Source organism: Nicotiana attenuata, unplaced genomic scaffold (assembly GCF_001879085.1).
Source record: "Nicotiana attenuata strain UT unplaced genomic scaffold, NIATTr2, whole genome shotgun sequence".
Lineage (NCBI taxonomy): Eukaryota > Viridiplantae > Streptophyta > Magnoliopsida > Solanales > Solanaceae > Nicotiana > Nicotiana attenuata.
The window spans coordinates 347156-370600 of NW_017670904.1; the positions used below are offsets into that span (position 1 = coordinate 347156).

The 23445-nt window shown below is 40.1% G+C and overlaps 2 protein-coding genes across 3 annotated transcripts in view; one reads left to right on the top strand and one right to left on the bottom strand.

The window, feature by feature from the left end:
• Positions 1-1019: 1019 nt before the first annotated feature.
• Positions 1020-1587, bottom strand: LOC109244381 (craniofacial development protein 2-like). Its single transcript, XM_019411463.1, has 2 exons — positions 1432-1587; positions 1020-1307 (listed from the first exon to the last, which is right to left on the bottom strand). The coding sequence occupies exons 1-2, from the start codon at positions 1585-1587 to the stop codon at positions 1020-1022; spliced, it is 444 nt and encodes a 147-aa protein (XP_019267008.1).
• A 12127-nt stretch (positions 1588-13714) lies between these two features.
• Positions 13715-23445, top strand: part of LOC109244384 (crossover junction endonuclease MUS81) — a 13222-nt gene continuing 3491 nt past the window's right edge. For both annotated transcript variants that reach the window (XM_019411466.1, XM_019411467.1), the window contains exons 1-11: positions 13715-14092; positions 14252-14352; positions 14907-14985; positions 15067-15153; positions 15263-15385; positions 17030-17291; positions 20107-20239; positions 20392-20525; positions 20677-20816; positions 21945-22002; positions 22536-22694. In XM_019411466.1, coding sequence (XP_019267011.1) covers positions 13899-14092; positions 14252-14352; positions 14907-14985; positions 15067-15153; positions 15263-15385; positions 17030-17291; positions 20107-20239; positions 20392-20525; positions 20677-20816; positions 21945-22002; positions 22536-22694 — 1470 coding nt within the window. In that variant the 5' untranslated portion in view covers positions 13715-13898. The remainder of the gene's footprint in view (positions 14093-14251; positions 14353-14906; positions 14986-15066; positions 15154-15262; positions 15386-17029; positions 17292-20106; positions 20240-20391; positions 20526-20676; positions 20817-21944; positions 22003-22535; positions 22695-23445) is intronic.

The following is a 23445-nucleotide window of genomic DNA, read 5'->3' on the forward strand; positions in this document are numbered from 1 at the left end:
CACCATACTCCACCTCCACTCATCCGGCATCCTCTTCGCCTTAAAAATAACATTAAACAACCCAGTCAACCACTCCAAACCTGCTCTCTCCATACACTTCCAAAATTCCACCGGAATCTCGTCTGGTCTGGTTGCTCTGCCCCTCTTCATCTTACACATAGCTCCTACGACCTTCCTAACCTTGATACGCCTGTAGTTCCCAAAGTCACGGTAACTCTCGGAATGCTCCAATTCGCCTAGCACAATAACCCGATCCCCTTCTTCATTCAAAAGTTTATGAAAGTAAGCCTGCCGTCTCCTCTTAATCTGAGCATCTTCCATCAATACTCTACCATCTTCGTCCTTGATGCATCTCACTTGGTCCAAATCCCGAACCTTCCTCTCCCTCAACTTGGCCAGCCGAAATAACTTCTTCTCCCTGCCTTTTTCCCCCAGTTCCTCATACATACGACCAAAAGCCGTTGTCCTAGCCTCCGTGACCGCCAGCTTAGCTTCCTTCCTAGCTACCTTATACCTCTCCATGCACGTTCGCCTCTCCTCCTTACTTATGCTCCCCACTAACTTCAGGTATGCCGCCTTCTTCGTTTCCACTTTACCTTGGACCACTTAATTCCACCACCAGTCTCCTTTGCGCCCACCAGAGATGCCCGTCGAGACCCCTAACACCTCTCTCGCAGCCTCTCTTATACAGTCTGTTGTCACTGACCACATAGAGCTCGCATCACCACTGCTCCTCCAAGCTCCCACAGCCGACAACCACCCCTCTAACTCTTGGACTTTATCCTTAGTCGATGCTCCCCACCTAATTCTCGGTCTTCCTCGAGCACACCTTTTCCTCCTTTTTAACATAATACTAACGTCCATCACCAAGAGCCTATAATGTCGCGAGTATCTCACCCGGAATCACCTTGCAATCCTTGTACATCCCTCTGTCACACCTCCTGAGGAGGAGATAGTCAATCTGAGTCTTCACCACCGCATTTTGGGAAGTAATCAAATGCTCCTCCCTCTTCGGAAAGCTAGAGTTCGCAATCACCAACCCAAAAAGCCTTAGCAAAGTCCAACAACGAGGTACCTCCTCCGTTCCTCTCCCCAAAATCGAAGCCTCCATGCACCTCGCCATAGCCACCTGCGGTCGACCCAATATGACCGTTGAAATCCCCTCCTATGAATAGCTTCTCAGCAGGCGGGACCTGGCGCACAATCTCATCTAACCCTTCCCAGAAGCGCTGTTTAAGATCCTCATCTAGGCCCGCATGCGGCGCATAGGTACTAACGACGTTTAGGGTGCACTCCCCGACCACCAACTTAATAATCATCAATCTATCATCCACTCATCTAACCTCAACCACAGACTCTCTAAGTTCCCTATCCACCAAGATACTCACTCCATTCTTATCTTTTTGGACTCCTGAGTACTAAAGTTTATACCCGTCTGCGTCCTTCGCCCTCGACCCTATCCACCATGTGCAAATCCTTTTTCCTCTCTCTGTACAGTTCCACCAACCTACTAACAAGGTGTATAGCTTCTGTAGTAGAACGACCCGGCATGAACCCAAACTGGTTGTCGGATACAGACTCTGTCATCCTCACCCTCGCTTCAACCACCCTCTCTCACACTTTCATGGTATGACTCAGTAATTTGATACCCCTATAATTGTTACAACTCTGGATATCATCTTTGTTCTTTACAATGGAACCACCGTACTCCACCTCCACTCATCCGGCATCCTCTTAGCCTTAAAAATAACATTAAACAACCTAATCAACCACTCCAAACCTGCTCTCCCATACACTTCCAAAATTCCACCTTAGTAACTAATAAAGCAGTGCTCATATATTTATAACCCGAACTGCTATAAAATATGATCTTAAATTAGAAACTTCAACATCTTACCTTAGTAACTAATAAAGAGTGCTCATAGATTAGCACATTAAAATATAAAACAGAGACCTAAAGCAAACACTTAAACGAACTCACCTTTTAAAATCAACAGAATGCGACATTACCGGTTTCCTTTTGTTTGGTGTAACAGAAGGCTTCCCACAGTCCAATATCTTGTATAGCTCATTATATACCACATATAAAAATATCATACTTTTACTTTAGAATTTATCATTAGCACGGGAAGAAGCATGTACAAGCCTAAAATTAAAGAAACTTGAGTAACGCTAAGGTGTGTTTGGTACGAAGGAAAATATTTTTCGGAAACCGTTTTCTAATTTTCTCATGTTTGGTTGGCTTAGATATGTTGGAAAATATTTTCCTTATAAACTCATTTTCCTCCACTTGGAGGAAAATATTTTTCTTTTCAAGAGAAGGGAAAATATTTTTCAAAACTCCTTCTTAACCTTCTCTACCCTATCCCCCAACCCACCCCCACACCCACCCACCCAAACCCCTCCCACCTCTCTCTCAAAAAAGATTTTTTTTTTTAAATTTCAGTTTTTTTTTCCATCACCACCCACCCTGCTATCCCCACCAAACCCCAACCTCACTTTCCCCCCCCCCCCCCCCCCGCACACAAAAAAAGTTTTTTTTTTTACTTTTTTTTTTTATAATTTTCAAATTTCTGTTTTTCGTTTTCTGCACCCCTACCCCCCCCCCCTCCCCGTGCAAAAAAAAGTTTCTTTTTACTTTTTTTTTAATTTCAAATTTCTAAAAAAAAATAGAAAGAAGGATAACAATGGAAGGAGAGACAAGGGCTGCAGACGCCGGCAGCTACTTCGTAGATCTCCGATAGTCAACTGCGCACGAACTCAATGACCTCCGCGATTGGTCTCACCTGAATCTACACACAAGGTGTAGGGAGTAACGTGAGTACTTCCAACTCAGTAAGTAACAGAAATAAATAAGGAACCGAGAAGCAGTGACGAGCTATGCAAATACAATTTATTTCAATAACTTTCAAATAAGAGACTATGTGTCTCAATTCACTCTGAAACCACTCCGAACCCAAATCAACTAACCCGGTATATCATAATATAGTTGTAGATCACAAAAGAAGCAGGAAATGGGGGAAACATGGCTATAACTCTCGAAACGACCAGCCGGGTCGTTACATCATCCCCTCTTATACAAACGTTCGTCCTCGAACGGGTCTAGAAACATTGCTGAGTCTCAAATAGGTGTGGATATCTGCTCCGCATCTCCCGCTCGGTCTCCCAAGCATCCCTCCACGGGCTGACCTCTCCACTGCACTTTCACTGAAGCTATATCCTTTGACCTCAACTTTCGAACATGCAACTCCAAAATAGCCATCGACTCTACATCATAAGTCAAATCACCATCTAACTAAACCGTGTTGAAATCCAAAATATGGGACAGATCGCCGATATACTTCCGGAGCATAGAAACATGGAAAACTAGATGCACACTCGACAAGCTGGGTGGTAGGGCAAGCTTGTAAGCCACCTCTCCAATCCTCTGAAGTACCTCAAAAGACCCAATGAACCGAGGGCTCAACTTGCGCTTCTTTTTTAATCTCATAAAACCCTTCATGGGTGAAACCTTCAGCAGAACCTTCTCCCCAACCATGTAAGACACATCACAGACCTTCCTGTCAGCATAGCTCTTCTGTCTCGACTGTGCCGTGCGAAGCCGCTCCTGAATCAATTTCACATTGTCCATTGCATCCTAAACCAGGTCAGTACCCAATAGCCTAGCCTCGCCCGGCTCGAACCAACCCACTGGGGATCTACACTGCCTCCCATATAAAGCCTCGTACGGAGCCATTTGAATGCTCGACTGTTAAGTGTTGTTGTAAGCAAACTCCGCGGCGGCAGAAACTGGTCCCATGAACTACCAAAATCAATGACACACGCACGTAACATGTCCTCTAATATCTGAATAGTGTGCTCAAACTGTATGCCCGTCCGAGGATGAAATGTTGTGCTCAACTCAACCTGAGTGCCCAACTCTCATTACACGACTCTCCAAAACTATGATGTAAACTGCATGCCTCTGTCCAATATGATGGAAACTGGCACACCGTGCAGGCGAACAATCTCCCTGATGTAAATCTCGGCGAACCAGTCTGAAGAATAGGTAGTACTCATAGGAATGAAGTGCGCGGATTTGGTCAGCCGATCCACAATCACCCAAATTGCATCGAACTTCCTCGAAGTCTGTGGGAGCCCAACTACGAAGTGCATGGTGATTCGCTCCCACTTCCACTTTGGAATCTCTATCTGCTAAAGCAAGCCACCTGGCCTCTGATGCTTATATTTCACCCGTTGATAGTTGAGACACCGATCTACAAACCCAACTATATCTTTCTTCATTCTCCTCCACCAATAGTGCTGTCTCAAATCCTTGTACATCTTCGCGGCACCCGGATGGATGGAATACTGCGAGCTGTGGGCCTCCTCCAGAATCAACTCCCGAAGCCCATCTACATTTGGCACACATATCTGGCCCTGCATCTTCAATACCTCATCATCTCCAATAGTCACATCTCTGGCATCATCATGCTGAACCTTGTCCTTTAGGACAAGCAAATGAGGATCATCATACTGGCGCTCCCTAATGCGATCAAATAAGGATGACCGAGAAACCACACAAACTAGAACCCGACTAGGCTCCGAAATATCCAATCTCACTAGCTGGTTGGCCAAAGCCTAAACATCAACCGCAAGAGGTCTCTCCCCAACAGGAATAAATGCAAGACTGCCCATACTCACTGCCTTCCTACTCAAGGCATCGGCCACCACATTGGCCTTTCCCGGGTGATACAGAATAGTAATATCATAGTCTTTTAGCTGCTCCAACCACCTCCGCTGCCTCAAATTGAGATCCTTCTGTTTGAACAAGTGTTTGAGGCTACGATGATCAGTAAACACCTCACAAGGCACACCATAGAGATAATGCCTCCAAATCTTCAACGCATGAACTATGGCAGCCAACTCCAAATCATGAACAGGGTAGTTCTTCTCATGGGGCTTCAACTGGCGTGAAGCATAAGCAATCACTCTACCCTCCTGCATCAAAACACATACAATGCCGATCCGAGAAGCATCACAATATACGGTATAAAAACCAGAAGCTAATGGTAGAACTAGAACTGGAGCTGTGGTCAAGGCAGTCTTGAGACTCTGAAAGCTCGCCTCAAACTCATCCGACCACCTGAAAGGAGCACCCTTTTAGGTCAATTTGGTCAAGGGCAATGCACTAGAAGAGAAACCTTGTACGAACCAACGGTAATAACCAGCCAACCCAAGAAAGCTCCGAATCTTTGTGGCTAAGGACGGTCTGGGCCAACTCTGAACCTCTTCTATCTTCTTCAGATCAACCTGAATACCCTCACTAGAAACCACGTGCCCCAAGAATGCCACTGAACTGAGCCAGAACTCACACTTGGAGAGCTTAGCATCAAGCTTCTCCTCCATCAACCGCTGCAACACAATCCACAAATCTAGGCATGCTCCTCATGGCTACAAGAGTACACCGGGATATGATCATTGAATACAATAACAAACGAGTCGAGGTATGGCTGAAATACGATGTTCATCAGATGCATGAACGCTGCTGGGGCATTGGTCAGCCCAAAAGACATCACAAGGAACTCATAATGACCATAACGGGTCCTGAAAGTTGTCTTAAGAATATCTGAGTCCCGAATCTTTAACTGGTGATAGCCTGACCTCAAATCAATCTTGGAGAACACTCTCGCTCCCTGAAGCTGGTCGAATAGATCATCAATACGTGACAAAGGATACTTGATCTTGATTATGACTTTGTTCAACTGTCGATAATCAATGCACATTCTCATGGTGCCATCCTTCTTCTTCACAAATAGAACCGGTGCACCCCAAGGTGACACACTAGGCCTAATAAACCCTTTTCTCGAAGAGCTCTTGAAGCTACTCCTTTAACTCAGCCGGTGCCATACGGTACAAAGGAATAGCAATGGGTTGAGTGCCCGACACCAAATCAATACCGAAGTCAATATCTCTGTCCGGCAGCATGCCCCGACATGTCTGCAAGAAACACATCCAGAAAATCTCGTACCATTGGGACAGAATCAATAGTAGGGGTCTCTGCACTGACATCCCACATAAAAGCCAAATAAGATCTCAATCCGAGGCTACCCCGACATCGCCAACATTACGGTCTTAACGTGGCAGTCTAAAATAGCATGACAGGGAGACAACCAATCCATACCCAATATCACGTCAAAATCAACCATACTAAGCAGTAAAAGGTCAACTCTAGTCTCCAATCCCCAGTAGTCACTACACACGATTGATACACACGGTCCACAATAACAGTATCGCCCACCGGAGTAGATACATGAACAAATGAAGCTAAAGACTCATGGGGCATATCCAAATAATGAGCAAAATACGAGGATACATATGAATAGGTGGAACCAGGGTCAAATAGTACAGAAGCATCTCGGTGACATACTGAGACCATACCTGTGATCACTGTGTCTGAAGCAATAGCATCTGGTCTGGCAGGGTGTGCATAGAAACGGGCTTGGCCACCACCTGATCGGCCTCCCCTTAGCTGACTGAGCTCCACCCCTAGCTGACTGAGTGGGTGGTGAAGTAACTGGTGCTGGAGCCGAGGGTGGACCCCTATGCTGCTGAGCTGGACCTCCCACTAGGCGAGGATACTGCCTCCTGATATGACCAAACTCTCCACACTCGTAGCAACTCTCCGGTGCTGGTGGTGGGGACTGAAGGGAGCCCTGGAATAACTAGTAGAAGGACCCGACATAGATGAGCCCTGACCCGATGGAGCGTAGGACGAGCTCTGAGCTGGAAGTGCACCGAGAGATGAGTAGACCTGATGCGAACTGTGAGAACCATGTCCAGATGATGCACCACGGTGAACTGGGTGAGCCGTCTGAGCATGCCTTAAAGGACGACCTCTGTCGTGGTGGGACTGACCTCCAGAAGGAACATCACCAAAACTACATGATCCCCGAGGCCTCTTGGCCTCCCTCTGAACCCGCTCCTAGCGGCAAATAGACTCTATCTCCCGGGCGATGTCCACAACCTCCTCAAAAGTAGCACTGGTCACCCTCTATCTAGTCATAAGCACCCGCAACCGAAATGTGAGGCCATAAACAAACCTCCTGATCCTCTCCCTGTATGTGGGAACCAACCAAACAACATGACGGACTAACTTAGAAAATCTCATCTCATATCATCCTGACGCAACTGCTCAAACTGTTTGCACAACTCCTCTCTGCGGTACTACCGCATATACTTCTCCATGAAGAGAAAGGAGAACTGCTGCCATGTAAGGGGCGTTGCACTAATCGGTATACGCCTCTCATAAGCCTCCCACCAAGTGAAGGCAGCTCTAGAGAACTGAAAGGTAGTGAACGAGACCCCACTGGTCTCCAGAATACCTGCTGTATAGAGAATCCTCTAACACTTATCCAAGAAACCCCGAGCATCCTCGCCCTCTGCACCGCTGAAAGTCGGAGGCTGCAATCTACCAAACCTCTCCAATCTACGCTGCTCATTATCAGGCATGATCGGAACCACATAGTCTTAAGCAGGTGCAACCGGCTGGCCTGGTGGTTCCCCCGGTGTCTGGAGTCCCTACATCATCTGCTCAGGTGCACGGGTGGGGGGAATCTGAGCACCTCCCCCGGCCTGAGAAGTGGTTGCTGCGGCCGGAACAGAGACCGCCTGAGCAAGACTGGTGCATACGGTCAAGATCTGAGCGAAGGCCTCCTGAAGGCCTGGGATAATAATGGGCACCACTGGTGCCTGAGTTGGTCCTGCTAGGGCATCTACAATCGGGACCTGGTCCTGAACTGGGGTAGTTAGTAGATTTGCAGGTGCTGCTCTGGATGCAGTACAGGTTGCTCCCCTGACCCTACCACGCTCTCTACCGCAACCTCGGCCTCTCGTGGCCCCAACTGGTGGTACTGGTGGTTGTCCATCTTGACCAGTAGCGTGTGTCCTTACCAACTGTGAGAGAATAGAATAACACAAGTTTAGTTACCAGAATCAACAGGTTCACACGATAAGAATTCAAGAATGTGAAGTTTCCTAAGGGTTCTGCAGCCTCTCGAAGATAAGTACAAAAGTCTCCATACCGATCCGCAAGACTCTACTAAACCCGCTCATGATTCGTGAGACCTATGTAACCTAGGCTCTGATACCAACTTGTCATGACACAAAACTCTAACTTGTCGTGATGGCGCCTATCGTGGTACTAGGCAAGCTGACACCTTTCGAAAACACTTCGATATTTCATTAAAAGATAAGTCAAAGCCCTTTCTAACATATATTCCATAAAAGAGTTAAACTCAAAATAAAATGCGTAAAAGATAGCCGGACATCGAGGTGTCACTAAGTCATGAGCATCTACAACCAATCTAGAAACAAAGCTTACAATAGTCCGTCAAATGCCAAAAAAAAACAGAAACAAGGATAACAATAGAAGGAGAGACAAGGGTTGCGGACACCGGCAACTACCTCGTAGATCGCCGATAGTCAACTACGCACGAACTCAACGACCTCCGCGATCGGTCTCACCTGAATCTGCACACAAGGTGTAGGGAGTAACGTGAGTACTTCCAACTCAGTAAGTAACAGAAATAAATAAGGAACTGAGAAGCAGTGACGAGCTATGCAAATACAATTTATTTCATGAACTTCAAATAAGGAACAATCATGCTTTCAAATTTCGTAGTTTAAGTTAAATCAATTCGTGCCCAAGTAAACCAGATATCAAGTCTTCCAGAAATTTGCACAACAAGGATAGATAACAACTAAGTGCAACAAATAATTGAAAATAAGTACAGCCTCTCAAGTCAACAGTCACTCAACTCATCTCAAAAGCTCAATCACTCAGCTCTCAGCCCTTAGTAATCATACTCAATAGGTACCTGCGCTCACCGGGGGTGTGCATACTCCGGAGGGGCTCCTTCAGCCCAAGCGCTATATCGTTGCGGCGTGCAGCCCGATCCAATATATAAATAGCCATAAGGCTCGTTGCGGCGTGCAACCCAATTCAATATAGATAATTAGCCCGAATGCTCGTTGCGGCGTGCGACCCGATCCATATACACTCACATAGATCACAGCTCGGCACTCAGGGCCCTATCTCAGTCACCAACCTCTCCAGTCCCTCTAGCTCTCAGAAAACATATAACTCAACCCCAAACAGAGATAATAACATGTATCAATAATAAATAAGAAGGGACGGAGGGATGATACACAAGTAATATCATGACCGAGAACAAAACAGCAAATAGCAGTTAATTAACCAAGTACACGACCTCACGGGTCTCAACAGTGATATCATAAGGCCTAAACATGATTTCTAACATGAAGTGCAGTCGATTTCCATGAAAATAGAGGGAACATGTAGTAAACAGTAGGCTATTCGATTCCACAGTCTCATGGGACGGACCAAATCACAATCCCTTCGGTGCACGCCTACACGCCCGTCACCTAGGATGTGCGTCATCTCCAAAATAGTCACAAGACACAAAATCCGAGGTTTCATACCCTCAGGACCAAATTTATAACTGTTACTTACCTCAATCCGAGCAAAATCCTACTCCGCAATACCTTCGCCTCTCAAACCGGCCTCCAAACGTCCCGAATCAGTCACAAGTGATACAACACAATCAATAAATGCTAAAGGAATCAATTTCACAAGAAAACTACTAAATTAGAGCCAAAAATCCGAAATTGACTCAAACCCAGCCCCCGGACCCATGTCTCGAAGTCCGACAAAAGTCACAAAAACCGAAAGCCCATTCACTCACAAATCTAACCATACCATATTTATCAAAATCCGACCTAATTTGGTCACCCAAATCTCCAAAATCCACTCTCTAGTTCTCAAGCCCTAAATCCCCAAATTTCTAACTCAAATCCCTAATTATGTGATGATTAAAGCCATGGATTCACGAAACTTAGACCATTACAGGTTAGAATCACTTGCCCCAATGTTTTACCTTGAAATCCTTCAAAAATCACCTATCTCCTGAGTTCCTCAAGTCCAAAATTGAAAATGGAAGACAAAAACCTCGAGTTGATGCTTTTCTGCCCAGCAATACCACACCTGCGGTCCATTGGTCTCTTCTCCGACGCCGCACTTGCGGAAATTCCATCGCAAGTGCGGATTTCACTTAAAATCCCAGCCTCCGCTTCTGCGGCTCCAAAACAGTATCTGCGTACATCGTAGGTGCGGGAATCCATTGCACCTGCGGCCTTCCAACGCACCTGCGCCCAGCTGCCCGCATTTACGACCCTCCCAGGTGCAGGAAAATCTTCGCACCTGCGGATCTTGCCCAGCTCCTTCATGGCTGCATCTGCGGCACCTCCTTCGCTTCTCGGACACGCACCTGTCGTTCCCACTCCGCAGGTGCGATTACACCAGTAAGAACAACACTTCAACTGCATTTCCTCCACTCAAATCAAGTCGTAACCACCCGAGATCACCCCGAGGCCCTCGGGACCACAACCAAATATACTAACAGGTCCTATAATCCGATACAAACTTAGTCGAACCTTCGAATCGCTCAAAACAACATCGAAACGCCAAATTACACTCGGATTCAAGCCTAAAGGACTTCAAATCTTCCGAATTCTACAAACGACGCCGAACCTATCAAACCACGTCCGAATGACCTCAAATTTTGCACATAAGTCAGAAATGACACCACGAACCTACTCTAACTTCCCGAAATCCAATCCGACGATGATATCAAAATTTCCCCTACCGGCCAAAATTGCCAAAATTCTAACTTTCGCCAATTAAAGCCTAATTCTATCACGGACCCCCAAATCACATTCCGGACGCGCTCCTAAGTCCAAAATCACCTAACGGAGCTAACGGAACCATCAAATTCAAATCCGAGGTCGTTTACACATAAGTCAACATCCAGTCAATTTTTTCAACTTAAGCTTTCAAATAAGAGACCATGTGTCTCAATTCACTCCGAAACCATTCCGAGCCCAATCAACTAACCTGGTATATCATAATATAGCTGTAGATCACAAAAGAAGAAGAAAATGGGAGGGGTGGGGGGTAGGGTAATGGGGCTATACTCTCGAAATGACCGGCCATGTCGTTACAAGAGGAAGAGATCGTTTACACTGAAGAATGAAATACATGAAAGAGAATTTTTACCATGGAAGAGAGAACATTAGGAATTGCTGCCATCACGAAGATACAGTTTGGTAAAGGTACGACTATTAATGAAGGGAAAGGAAACGTTTACGAGCCCGTTTGAACATAAAAAAAAAATTCACTTTTTTTCCAAATCAATTTTTGGTCATAAAATTTTCAATTTTCACTTGAAGATGAATTTTGGACTTTTTTGAAAATTTAAAACACTCCAAAAAACCGTTTTTCAAAATCTTCACTCATATCACTCACAAAACTTCAAAAACAACCCAAAATAATATTCATGTCCAAACACAACTCTAATTTTCAAATACCTTTTTATTTGAATTTTTTATTTAGAATTTTACAATTCTTATGTCCAAAGCCCACTACGTTTCTCCAATAAGCTAACCGTTGAGAGGTTTAATAGTTAATTAATTGAAAAAAATAGGATAAAGCCTAAAAAATTTGAGGAAAAAGATAAAAGAAAATTCTGATCATTGAGGCTTGCCACGCCACCGGGCGTATGCCCCTCAATTTTTATATATATATATATATATATATATTAGATTAAGCAATTAAATTCATGCAAATTCTGGCAAGATTAGTAGAACAAGTTAATAATATTAAAAATAATAATTAGTACACTCCATTCATAAGTAGATCATACTAATAATAAAATATAAAATAAAAATTTAAGCACACTCCTTTTAGAATTTAGATCATAAGTAATATTTTCCACCATGACATATAATCTATAACTTAAAGTGCTCATAATAGTTTTCTAACAACGTGACATATAATCCATAATAAAATACTAATTTCTTATAAAATTCTTAACATTATACCATAAATATTTCCAGGTGAAAACAAGAGCAAAAACCCGAAGAAAAAGGTTAAATATCAATAGGAAAAATAATGATGATAAAGAAACAAGGAGTTGGTTGAACAAAGGAACAAAGATAAATAACTAAACTTGCACACTTGAAAACATCCAATAGTATGCAGCTAATTGGTGATTAAAGTCATTAGAATTGGAGTTAAAATCATTTTAGGAGAAAAACGAAAAAAAGAAGAAGGCGAAACCTATTCTTTTTACGTGTGATGGCAGTAGTAAGCGGCAGAACCAGTTGGGAAAAAAAAGGGACGAAGACAAAATGGGTTATAGGTTAGAGATTTGGAATTAAAATAAGAAAAAGACAAAGGATGAAATAGAATTGTGGGCTAATAAGTTAGGGCATAATTGGAAATAAAAAGAGGAAACAATCCCACCGCACCAAAATAGTTGTTTAAAAGAAAAAGACTTTTTCTTGTTTCGGAACAATGAATTTAGCAATACAGTCAAACCTTTCTATAACAACATATTTGTTCCGAAATTTTTCGGCTTTTATAGTGAATGGTTGTTATACACCTATAACAACATTTGACATTTAAATCTATTTTGGCTGTTATAGACAAAAATTGTCCAAAAACTAATCGTTTTTCTTTTGTAATATTATATATAAAAGATATAAATATTTCACGAATTAAATCCTAAATAATCTAATATATTATTAAAAAATTCTTAACTAAATGCACAAATATTTAAACTCTAAGACATACAATTAAAAAATACGAATAGATAACGTTTACATATTATTGGTAATTATCCAATATAAGATATATCATGTGTATATCGTCAAATGAAAAAAGAATGATATGCATATCTTCAAAAAGTATAAATAGATCTTTTAAGTATCTTTTGGCATTTTTCTAATGCAAGATATATCATTTGTAGATCTTTAGTTATAAAAATATTTGATGTGCATATGTTCATGGAACATACTGCTATCCTTAAGATAACATATATAACTATTATAAGTTGTACATTAAAGTCAAAGAATATTTATTAGAATTATTGTTAGCAATAATCTTAGAAAATCTGCATGACTGTTATAGAGTGGTATATTTACAAAGAGCGTACTGCCATAAAGATGACCGTTGCTGTTATAGAGAGGTAAAATATAACATAAAAAATCGATTCTGAGAAAAATTAAGCTTTTATAATGAATAACTGTTATATAGCTATGTGGTTACAGAAAGGTATGATTGTATAATACAATCAATTTTAAATAATCTTAGAAAATCTGCATGATTGTTATAGAGTGGTAATTTTACAAAGAGCGTACTGCCATAAAGATGACTGTTGCTGTTATAGAGAGGTAAAATATAACATAAAAAATCGATTCTGAGAAAAATTAAGCTTTTGTAATGAATAACTGTTATATAGCTATGTGGTTACAGAAAGGTATGATTGTATAATATAATCAATTTTAATTAGACAATCAAAATGTTATTTTGGAATAACAATAAAATACATACAATACAACGGGTAAGAAGCATCCAAACAACCACCAAAGGATGTGGTGCTGTGGATGGGACTGCTCCTCCCTTAACCAGAGCTCTCGAGTTCGAGCCCTGGGTATGAAAAAATCCTTGGTAGGGAGCTCTTCCCCCTGAAAGGGGCCCTACACGGTGCGAATCCGGATATAGTCGGGGTCCATTACGGGTACCGGACACCGGGCGGAAACGAAAAAAAAAAAAAGGAATCCAAACAAACTGTTAACTTTTTTTTTCGAGGGCAGCTTTTGAAATCGAGTCCTGGCGCCATTGCCACTCCTCACTCCTGCACAAACCACAAAGCGAAAAGACAATTCCGACGTTATTCTTCTCTCCAAAACCCTAACAATTAAACTGGAAGAACCTCTTCAAAAGCTTCGGAAGAAACATTAGAAAGGACCAAAAACCCTAGATTTAACAAGCCAACATGGAGTATGAAAAGAAAGTGGTATGTCCGGAGAACGAAGAGTTGGCAGCGTATATGTGGAATAAGAAGCAAGAAATGGCTCAAAACCCCAAAGGGATTTCGGATAATATCTTAAAGACTCTTCACAAAGCCTATACCAATCTCTGCAATTCCAAGACCCCTATTAAGACTCTCAAAGAGTTTTCCGAGATCAAGTGAGTAGACTCTATAAGTTAATATTTAAGGTTTTAGCACTTAATTCACTATATTTTTGAAGTTAGGTTCAGAATTTAAAATTGGTTCCGTTGAAGCCGTAAACTCTATGCTACATGGCTTTCAATTGGGATAATTAATTGACTTACTTTCAATTATAGGGGTGTTGGAAAATGGATTTTGAGGCAAATGAAAGGGTTTTTTGAAGCTGATGATCGTGGCGCTTCATCATCCGAGGACAGCCATGACTCCAGTGAGAAAGGTAAATCTTGGATTACTTTTTCGTATCTAGTTTTTATTCTCTGCTTGTATCATTTCTGATCACTGCACTACTTAGAGCAAAAAAGTTGAGTCTTTGTAGTACTGGTGGATTGTTTAAAGGTGGAGTCCTTGTAGTGCTAGTGGACTAGTGGAGTATATCTTGACAGTATTAGGCATATGTTCCTCTTGTCTTCTCAAATGCTTTTGCTTGTCTGGGTCGCTGATTTATTGATCACATGAGTTTTTTCAATACACTGATTGACCATATGTGCAGCTTATGAACTCAACAATTAAGTTGACAGCTAAATTAGCTGACATTTGTAATGCTTGATAACTAGACCCATTGATTATTGGACTAACTGATCGACTATCTGGGTGGTTTTCAGAAATAAGAACATCAGTAATTGAGTAAAGCATAACAATACAAAACTTTGTGTACGTGGATTTGAGTGGTATTTAGTTAATTAATTTTTTTATCTATCTTTTTTATATTCTGATGGAGGATATGGATGTTGGATCAATCGGAAGTTGCTAAATTCTTTCCCATATCTCCAGGGAAGAGAAATAAGGGAACAAAACGTTACATGCCTCAAAAGAATTCTGTGGCCTATGCCTTACTGATCACACTGTACAGGTGAATGGCTAATTCAATGCAGTCTGCTTTGCTTCGTTCTAGTAAATTGTTGTTTTAGCAGTGAAAATGTCATGATTCTAGGTGTACAACAAACGGAGAAAAATTTATGCATAAGCAGGAGCTTATTGATGCTACTGAAGCTAGTGGTCTTTCTCGTGCACCTGTTGGGTACGACTGTCACTTCTTAACTTGGTTTAGTATTCAATTTAATGTTCTCCCTGCAATTGTACTAAGTGAATTTTGTGCTCTTTCGTCCATGATGTGTGCCATGCATTAGACCCGAGAAAGGAAAAGGAAAAGCTGGACAATTTGGCTCGCCAAGGGACTGGTATAGTGGATGGAGCTGCATGGGGAAATTAATAGACAAAGGACTTGTTGCTAAGTCTAGCTGCCCTGCAAAGTATGCTTGCCATGTCTTTTATTTCAAATAAATTTGGCCATTTCATTTCTTGCTAGATAGTTTTATGTGCATGTTAGGGAAGTGTCAGCTTGCTTTTAAGATATGAAAGTTAAAAGGAACATATGGATTATCTCCATCAGTTTGGATCTGTTGCACATAACCCCTTTGACTTTTAAAGTATACGCAATCCTCCTCAAAGTTATCAGCTAAAGTGTACTGGTTGGCTAAAGTGAGAAAATACCTCTTTTTATCTTCCCGAATTCTTCTTCTTTTTTGTCCTTCAATTTCCATTCTTCATTTTCCATTTTTCTGTTGTCTTCTTGCTGTTCCCGGCCAAGCCAATGAAATACAAAGAGTGGGAGTTGGATGAAACTTGTTATATTATTATTGTTGTTATTATTACGTTCTTTTTCAACTTGCTTTATCATGCTAATTGGCCCAAGGCGGGGTGCTTCGGTAAGAAAAAAAGGCTGAGAACTATATCTAGTCTTATTATAAGTGTGTCAGATACCTCTTGTTAGTTTGGAAAGAAAAACTAATTGTTCCACTTGACAGCTTGTTTGGATGGTTGTTATGTAGTAATGTATTGTATTGTACTATATCATTTTGATGTATACAATGTTTGGATAGATTGTATTGTTTGCCGTCGTTTCGTGATGTCATGCACCAACAATATGAAGAATAAACTTGCAATATTATAAAGAAAAAGTAAGGTACGAGGTAGAATTATTATACATAATGGTAGGGTAAAAGATAAAATAGGATTATTTATTAATAAGAAAGGGCAAGATGAAAGCAAAAAATTAGGAAACGACGCGACTACACCAAATCGGTCGTTCCATAAAGTGACACTTTTTTCGTCGTTACGTGATTTAACGATACGATACAATAAAATTTAAGTAACAATCAAAATAAACATTATATTTAAAGTAACAATATGATACAACAACAGGTAACAACCATCCAAACAAGCTTCTACTCCCCCACTTTGAGGAGGTTATATCTATATCTGTATGCCGCAAACTCCAAATTCGAGGGGCTAATCCGTATTTAACCGTTCCAACATTACTTGACCTAATTAGGACTAGTGACTAGTGACTAGTATTCTAGGCGTCAGTAACTTGCATATGGAAGATGGTTTTTCATTGACGGTGGATATGACTGATGAAGTGTCTATCGATATAACTGTTACCCTTTTGACTTGAATCTGTATATTTATTGGAAGCTGATTTTGCCATTCTTCATATATGTATGTATGTATTTATGTATGTATGTATGTATGTATATTTTTTTCATTTGGACTCCATTATCAATTGTTGAAGTGTTTTCTTCATTTTCTAACATAGGGGCTTTTCTTGGTTATAGGGGTGGGGGTTAATGTCATTCCTAATGTTTAATCAGTTACAGGCTTCATTAAAATGAGATATATCAAGATCTACCCTGCTAACTATGTAGATATATAAAGGAAGTAAGGAACTACTTTGCAGCCATCTGACAGGAACCGCTATCTTATAAGCAGAGTAAATGATATTGTGCTTGAGTTGCTATGCAAGTGAATGAATCTTACTTTGCATGCTTAACCAATTTCTTTTCCTGATCTTTAGACTTAGTAATAAACCAGGCATCCTTTGTCAATAAGTGCAGATATATGCTCACTGAAGAAGGCAAAGAGATTGCACGGGAATGTCTTTTGAGGTCACGAATTGTTGATTCCAAAGAAATATCGACATGTTTGACAGGATTTTCAAATTTGGATCAAAATGACATGCTAGATAAGTCTTTGACAACTATTAACTTATCAAGTACGGAAGTTCGACATACTACTTCAGTGAGAAAAAGGCCAGTGCCATCATCTCAATCGACTGGCAAAAAGAAATTGAACATTCCATCTGAATCTCTTGACAGGGTACTTTTTCTGTTATAGATATGCTACTTTGTATTCATGATTCTTAACTTGATAATAACAGTGTATAGTTTAATACCTCTTGTTAAATGTTAGCAATAATTCTCTTCCCTCAGAGCCTCACTCGTCATTTTTACTGCTGCCGTAATTGACGTCGAAAGCTTCAGAAAGTGCAAAGTTGTTCTAATATGGGTATTCAATTGCCTATGCTGCCAGATTGCTTTCTGACCCAGTCATCATGGATACCCTGATTGCTTATTTGAGAATTAATAACTCGAAAAATTATATTATTTATGTATATTTACTATAATACAAGTACCCCTATTTATAACAAGACAATGCCTACACTAATCCTATTCCATGCAGGACTATGCTTATTTACATAATAACTAACTAACACTCCCCCTCAAGCCGGTGCATACAAATCATATGTATCGAGCTTGTTACATATATAACTAATACGAGAGACCAGTGAGGGACTTGGTGAAAATATCTGCAAGTTGATCATTCGACTTCACAAATTTTGTAGCAATATCTCCTGAGAGTATCTTTTCTCTGACGAAGTGACATGCAATCTCAATGTGTTTAGTTCTCTCATGGAACACCGAATTTGATGCAATATGAAGGGCAGCATGATTATCGCACACAAGCTTAATCTGCCTGATTTTACCAAATTTCAACTCCGTGAGCAATTGTTTGATCCAAACTAGCTCACATGTTGCCATAGTTTTTGCTCGATATTCTGCTGCTGCACTAGACCGAGCAACTACATTCTGTTTTGTTTCTCTTCCAAGACACCAAATTGCCTCCTACTAAAATACAATATCCAGACGTAGAACGTCTATCAGAAGGTGAGCCTGCCCAATCAGCATCTGAGTATCCAATGATCTACTCATAGCCTCGATCCTCAAACAATAACCCTTTGCCGAGCCGATTTTATATACCTAAGAATACGGACAACTGCATTCCAATGACTTCGTTGGATTGGAGAGAGGTCTAGAAACAAATAAAAAAATAATCAACTGTATCTTGCCGAAACAAGGAAGAAAATGCTGTTTTTGCCGGAAAATCACTATTTCTGCCGGAATGTTTTTGAGTGATTGGAATAAAACGAAAATATGACGGGTAGGCTCGGAATTGATGGGCGAACACACTGTCCAAAAGGACTTTCGTCAAAAACTAACCGGAACAGTGTCCACGCGTGTGACAGACACGTCGCTGGCGTCAGAGCTTCAAACCGCGCGTGATGGCGCGTGGTAGGGTTTCTGCCGGACTGTTTTCTTGGGGTTTGATCACCGGAGCTTTCCGAGTTGTTGGTGGTGTTGGTTTTAGCACAACACTCACCAATAGAGAGGTGACACAATCAGATGTGGAAAAAGTCGTCGGAAATTGATGCACAACGACTTTCCGACCTTTTCAGAGTTTCTCACCGATGCTTTGATACCATGTGAGAATTAATAACTCGGAAAATTATATTATTTATGTACATTAACTATAATACAAGTTACCCCTATTTATAACAATACACAATACCTACACTACTTCTATTCCATGCAGGACTATGCTTATTTACATAACAACTAACTAACAACTTACTCTCTCATAAATTTTAAAAGAAATATCTAACTGGCATAATAGAGTACTATGATTGAGCTTTGAATACGTCCAAGACTATGCCACCAAAACATTGAACTGTTCTTAATGGAATGGAACTTCAGCTTTGATGAGGGTCACGTTTATGGAGAATTACTGCTTCCTGTTATTGTGAGCAGAACTTCACTACAGGAAAGAAAAGGGGCATACCCCTTAATAGCTCATTTTCTGAGACTGCATACTCAAAAGGCTCAAATAAAGACCGACCACCCTCTTCTGAAAAAAAATGCCCCATCTCAAATACCTTATGATGCCTTGAGTCCCTAGATTCTCTTACATCTAGGTGTCTTGTTTAGCAGCAACCTGGACCTATTGCTTTCATCAATTTTCAAGATAAACATAAATATCTAAGCATCAAACCACTCTATTTAGTGCTTGCTAGTTGCCAAATCTGGTGCATATACTACGGATTTTTATGGTCTAAGGTGATGGCTGCAGCATCATTGCCACTACCATATTGGATGAGGTGAAGCAATTCCTGTATTCTGCTACTTTTGAGTCTATCTGTGGCTATTGTTTCCTGCAGAAGCAGACGTGCTTGCAGTAAAAGTTGTTTTTTAGCATTTATCATTCAGAGATCTCTTTTTTTTCCACTCAGGAATTTACTTTCGAATTCATTAAAGCATTCAAGCCTTATCATATTTTCACCGCATAGTTATGTCCTTCTACCTGATCAAGTCTTGACTTGTCGATGTCTTTAGTACTGTTTTTTCTCATTGAAACCGGAAAGTGACTAAACACAAGTTAATTTCTGAGATCTTAGTAAGATTCACCCAAATTTCTGTAGCATAGTTATCTTAGACATACAGCTAAGCAAATCTTGAGGTCCAATTTTTATGAGAGTCCTCATGCTTGATTATCAGTTTTTTTGGGGGGTTTTTTTTGGGGGGGGGGGGGGGGGGGTTTGAAAAACAAAGGCTTTGTATTTATCAGCATGCAGTCGGTGATATGACTTCTCTAGCTGCTTTTCTATTATCCACAACTATATGTTTTCCGGAACTTTTTTAATTCCATTAAAAGTAGTTCCTTGAGTTTTACTTTAAGATGCTTCAAAGCTGTTCCATTTTCTTCTTTTAAGATTCTTTTTGAAGTAACTCTGGCATTTGTTAAACTTATCAATTACCAATTTATGCTTCTTTTTGTTCTGTGCATCTGATTCTTGTAGTTTGTTCGAATGGGCTTCTCCAAGGAACAAGTAATTCGGGCTTACTCTGAAGTGTTAGAAACATCAAAGAGCAAAGATATATCATTAATCTGGCCATCTGTTCTGTGTCGCCTTCGAGAAGATCAAGTTTATGGTTTGTTTTCTGACTCCTTTAGATAGTTTCATTTAGATGTATAGTTAGTATGAAGATTTAAGAATTCACAGTTTGGCTTATTAGAGGTGCTGATTGAAACAGTTGAAATTAAGCATTCTTTTTGCATGACTTTAGTGACTGTCGATGACTAGGTCAAGTTGGTACTAGTAGAATTGATGATAGACTACCCGAGACTACTTGCACTGGAACAGTAAATAGTACAAAGCCTTCTCGTCATGCTGATTTTGCAGATTGTTCGAATACTTTGAGAGCTTGTTCATCCAATGTAAGTTCAAAATTGACTTGCTACAGGGCAGTACGAGCTTTTTTATCTGAGTTCCTGACACATTAAGATGTATTGCTGAAGACTGACAGTGACGCATGGAAGAATTAAGTTCTTCTCTGTTTCTAATATCTTTGTTCTATTGTGTGTTCAGCTAGTTGATGAGCAATTACCATGTCTGGAAACTAGATCCAATCTCTTGGTGGCACCGCCATTGGCCTATGGAGAGCAATTTGAAGATGTTTATGAAGTAGTTTTGGTATTAGATGACCGGGAACAGTTTACTTCTCGAGGGTAAGCAAGCGCTCTGTTCATTTCTGAAAATAATTTTAGTTAGTTAAGTACCAGTATTACTTTGACACCCAAGGGTGTTGCGTAGTGGTCAATCAAAGATTCACACCTTGGAGACCAAGGTTTAAACCCCAGCAGATAGCCGATGGAATAGTCGAAGTACCTGCAAGCTGGCCCACACCGCTATTATTTAAAAAAGATATACCAGTATTATTCTGATGGTTTGTCCATTATCCAAACACTACCACAATCTATTTCTGTTTCTCATGGATAAGTATGAAGATGAGACTGGACTTAGTCCACAAATGTTGTGATATAAAGTAAGTTCACAAACTTGAAACTCCAACTCGTATTTCTACAGAAGCCGTGTGTGCCACTTATCCTATTAGTTTAAAAGTCTTATATATATCTGCATTTAACCATATACTTGGTGCTCTAGAGAGGGCAGTCTATATGGACTAAATTCCGGATCCAGCTCCAGAGTTTCTTCCAGCTTTTCTGCATCAGTGCACTTTGACATGCCATATATTCGACTCTCCCAATCACAAAATCTGTAAACAGAGATTGTACCTTAGTAAAGCTGTTTTCAACTTGCTGCTAATTTGGGAAATGAGCTAACAACATTGCAAGAACATTACCTCATTCTGAACCAAATAACGATCTTTGCTCTTTAATATACTTCATAATGATTCAACTACTTTTCTTTTAAGAGGAGGTGTAGAAGAACCTGTATCTTGTTTTGCAACCTTGCTGTCAGTAAGGAAGTAGAAAAATGAATATCACTATATTTACTGAATATCTTTTTATGATCAAGTACTGTATTTTCTGAATATTAAAATATGATAATTTTATATTCATACTATATGGCAATTTGTTTGCTCAGAGAAAGTAAAAATTGATTTGTCCTCAGACTGTTGGTTATTTCATATTTCCTTGAAATTTTGGAGATTTAGGGAGTGACAATGCCGATGTAGGAATGTCTAGAAGCTGGTGCTATTTTCATCTGCTATGGCTAATTAAACGTAGGGACTGACAGCATTATTATCAATTGTGCAGTCATTGAGCTCCCCTTTTTATTACATAGTGGCTTTCTTGTGGACTCATTGAAATCTGTGTCGTTGTATTTACCAGGTCGCGTTCCAGGAAGATAATTGAAAACATCAGCACACAATTTAAAATTGAAATAGAGGTGAATATCTGGAATTGTTCCCTTTAAGTTTCTCTTTTCTTGTGCTTTCATCTATTAACTGAGACAGGAACAATTATATGAAACAAGTATTTATCAAATATTTTGGTCAGCTTTCATTTACTTGAAGATTCTCCGTATATCCATGCTTGTTTTTGGAAGTGGTAGAGGCTGGTACTTTATAATTGGAGAAAGGACTGCTGGCAATTTTTTCTTTTCTTAGTTTTCAGTACTAATATTTCTAGCAATTTCAATTTATCAAATTAAAAAAAAAGGAAAAGGGTTTCTAGCAATTTTATTTATGTTTGAATCAAATACTTAGTCCTTCTAAAGGGTATTAGCACTGTAGTTGTGATACTTACTGCCTCAACAAGGCTTAGGGTCTCATAGCATCTACAGGTGGCTATCTCAAGTATCCAATGGCCATGCAGAATGTTCAAGCACTAAGAAGCATATAGCAAAGTTGTTGAAACTACTGCCTCCCAATATATTCCACCGCAGCAGATAGATGTAAAATTATTTCGTCACTTCCATAGGTTAGGCGCTTGCCTGTTGGTGATGCAATCTGGATAGCTCGTAACAAAGTTATTGGCACTGAATACGTTCTTGACTTTATTGTGGAGAGGAAGAATGTTGAAGATTTGCAAAGTTCAATCAGGGATAACCGATATAGAGATCAGAAGCTGCGGATTTTGGTATTTTCTTATCTCTTTTCTTTTGGTGCTTTTTGAGTATTTTCTTTCTGTGGTTTCTATTTACTTGTGTATTTGACTTGTTTTTTGTAACTTCTAGCTTTTAATTATTTTTCTTTGTCCTCAGCCTTCCACAACCATGATATATTGACATAGCCCAATGATCTGTATGAGACTATGAGTATGTACATCGCTGTCCAAAAGCAAAAGTGCAGTTTAATCTGCTCGACAGACCGGCATGATGTTTTGTAATTGAAATTGTCTGGCTTATCAACAATCTATCTATATAGAATAGGAGAAGCAAAAGCACTACATTAAGACAAGTGTCTTAACCACAAAAAGCCAAGTGGCATTGTTAAAACAAAATAAACTACTTTTCTAACTATTTTTTTTGAATTTTAAATTTTGAATTAATTGGTTACACTACTTGAATTAATAAGCATAGATATCTTATAATTATCAATAAAAAATGAAAATACAAAAAAATATTCTACTCATACAAATTGGAGTTTTAAAATTATTTTACAATAAAAAAACAAAAAAAACAAAAAATAAAAAACTACCAATTCAAATTGGAGAGTAATTTCTTCCTAATATAGTAGTAATAGTGTGCGCGTGTGTATATATATATATATATATATGGGAGTAGTTATTATACTAAATTGGTAATTTATTAATAATTCATATGTCAATTTAACAATATTAAGTAATGGATAATACAATTAGATAACCAAGAAACAAATATATATATATA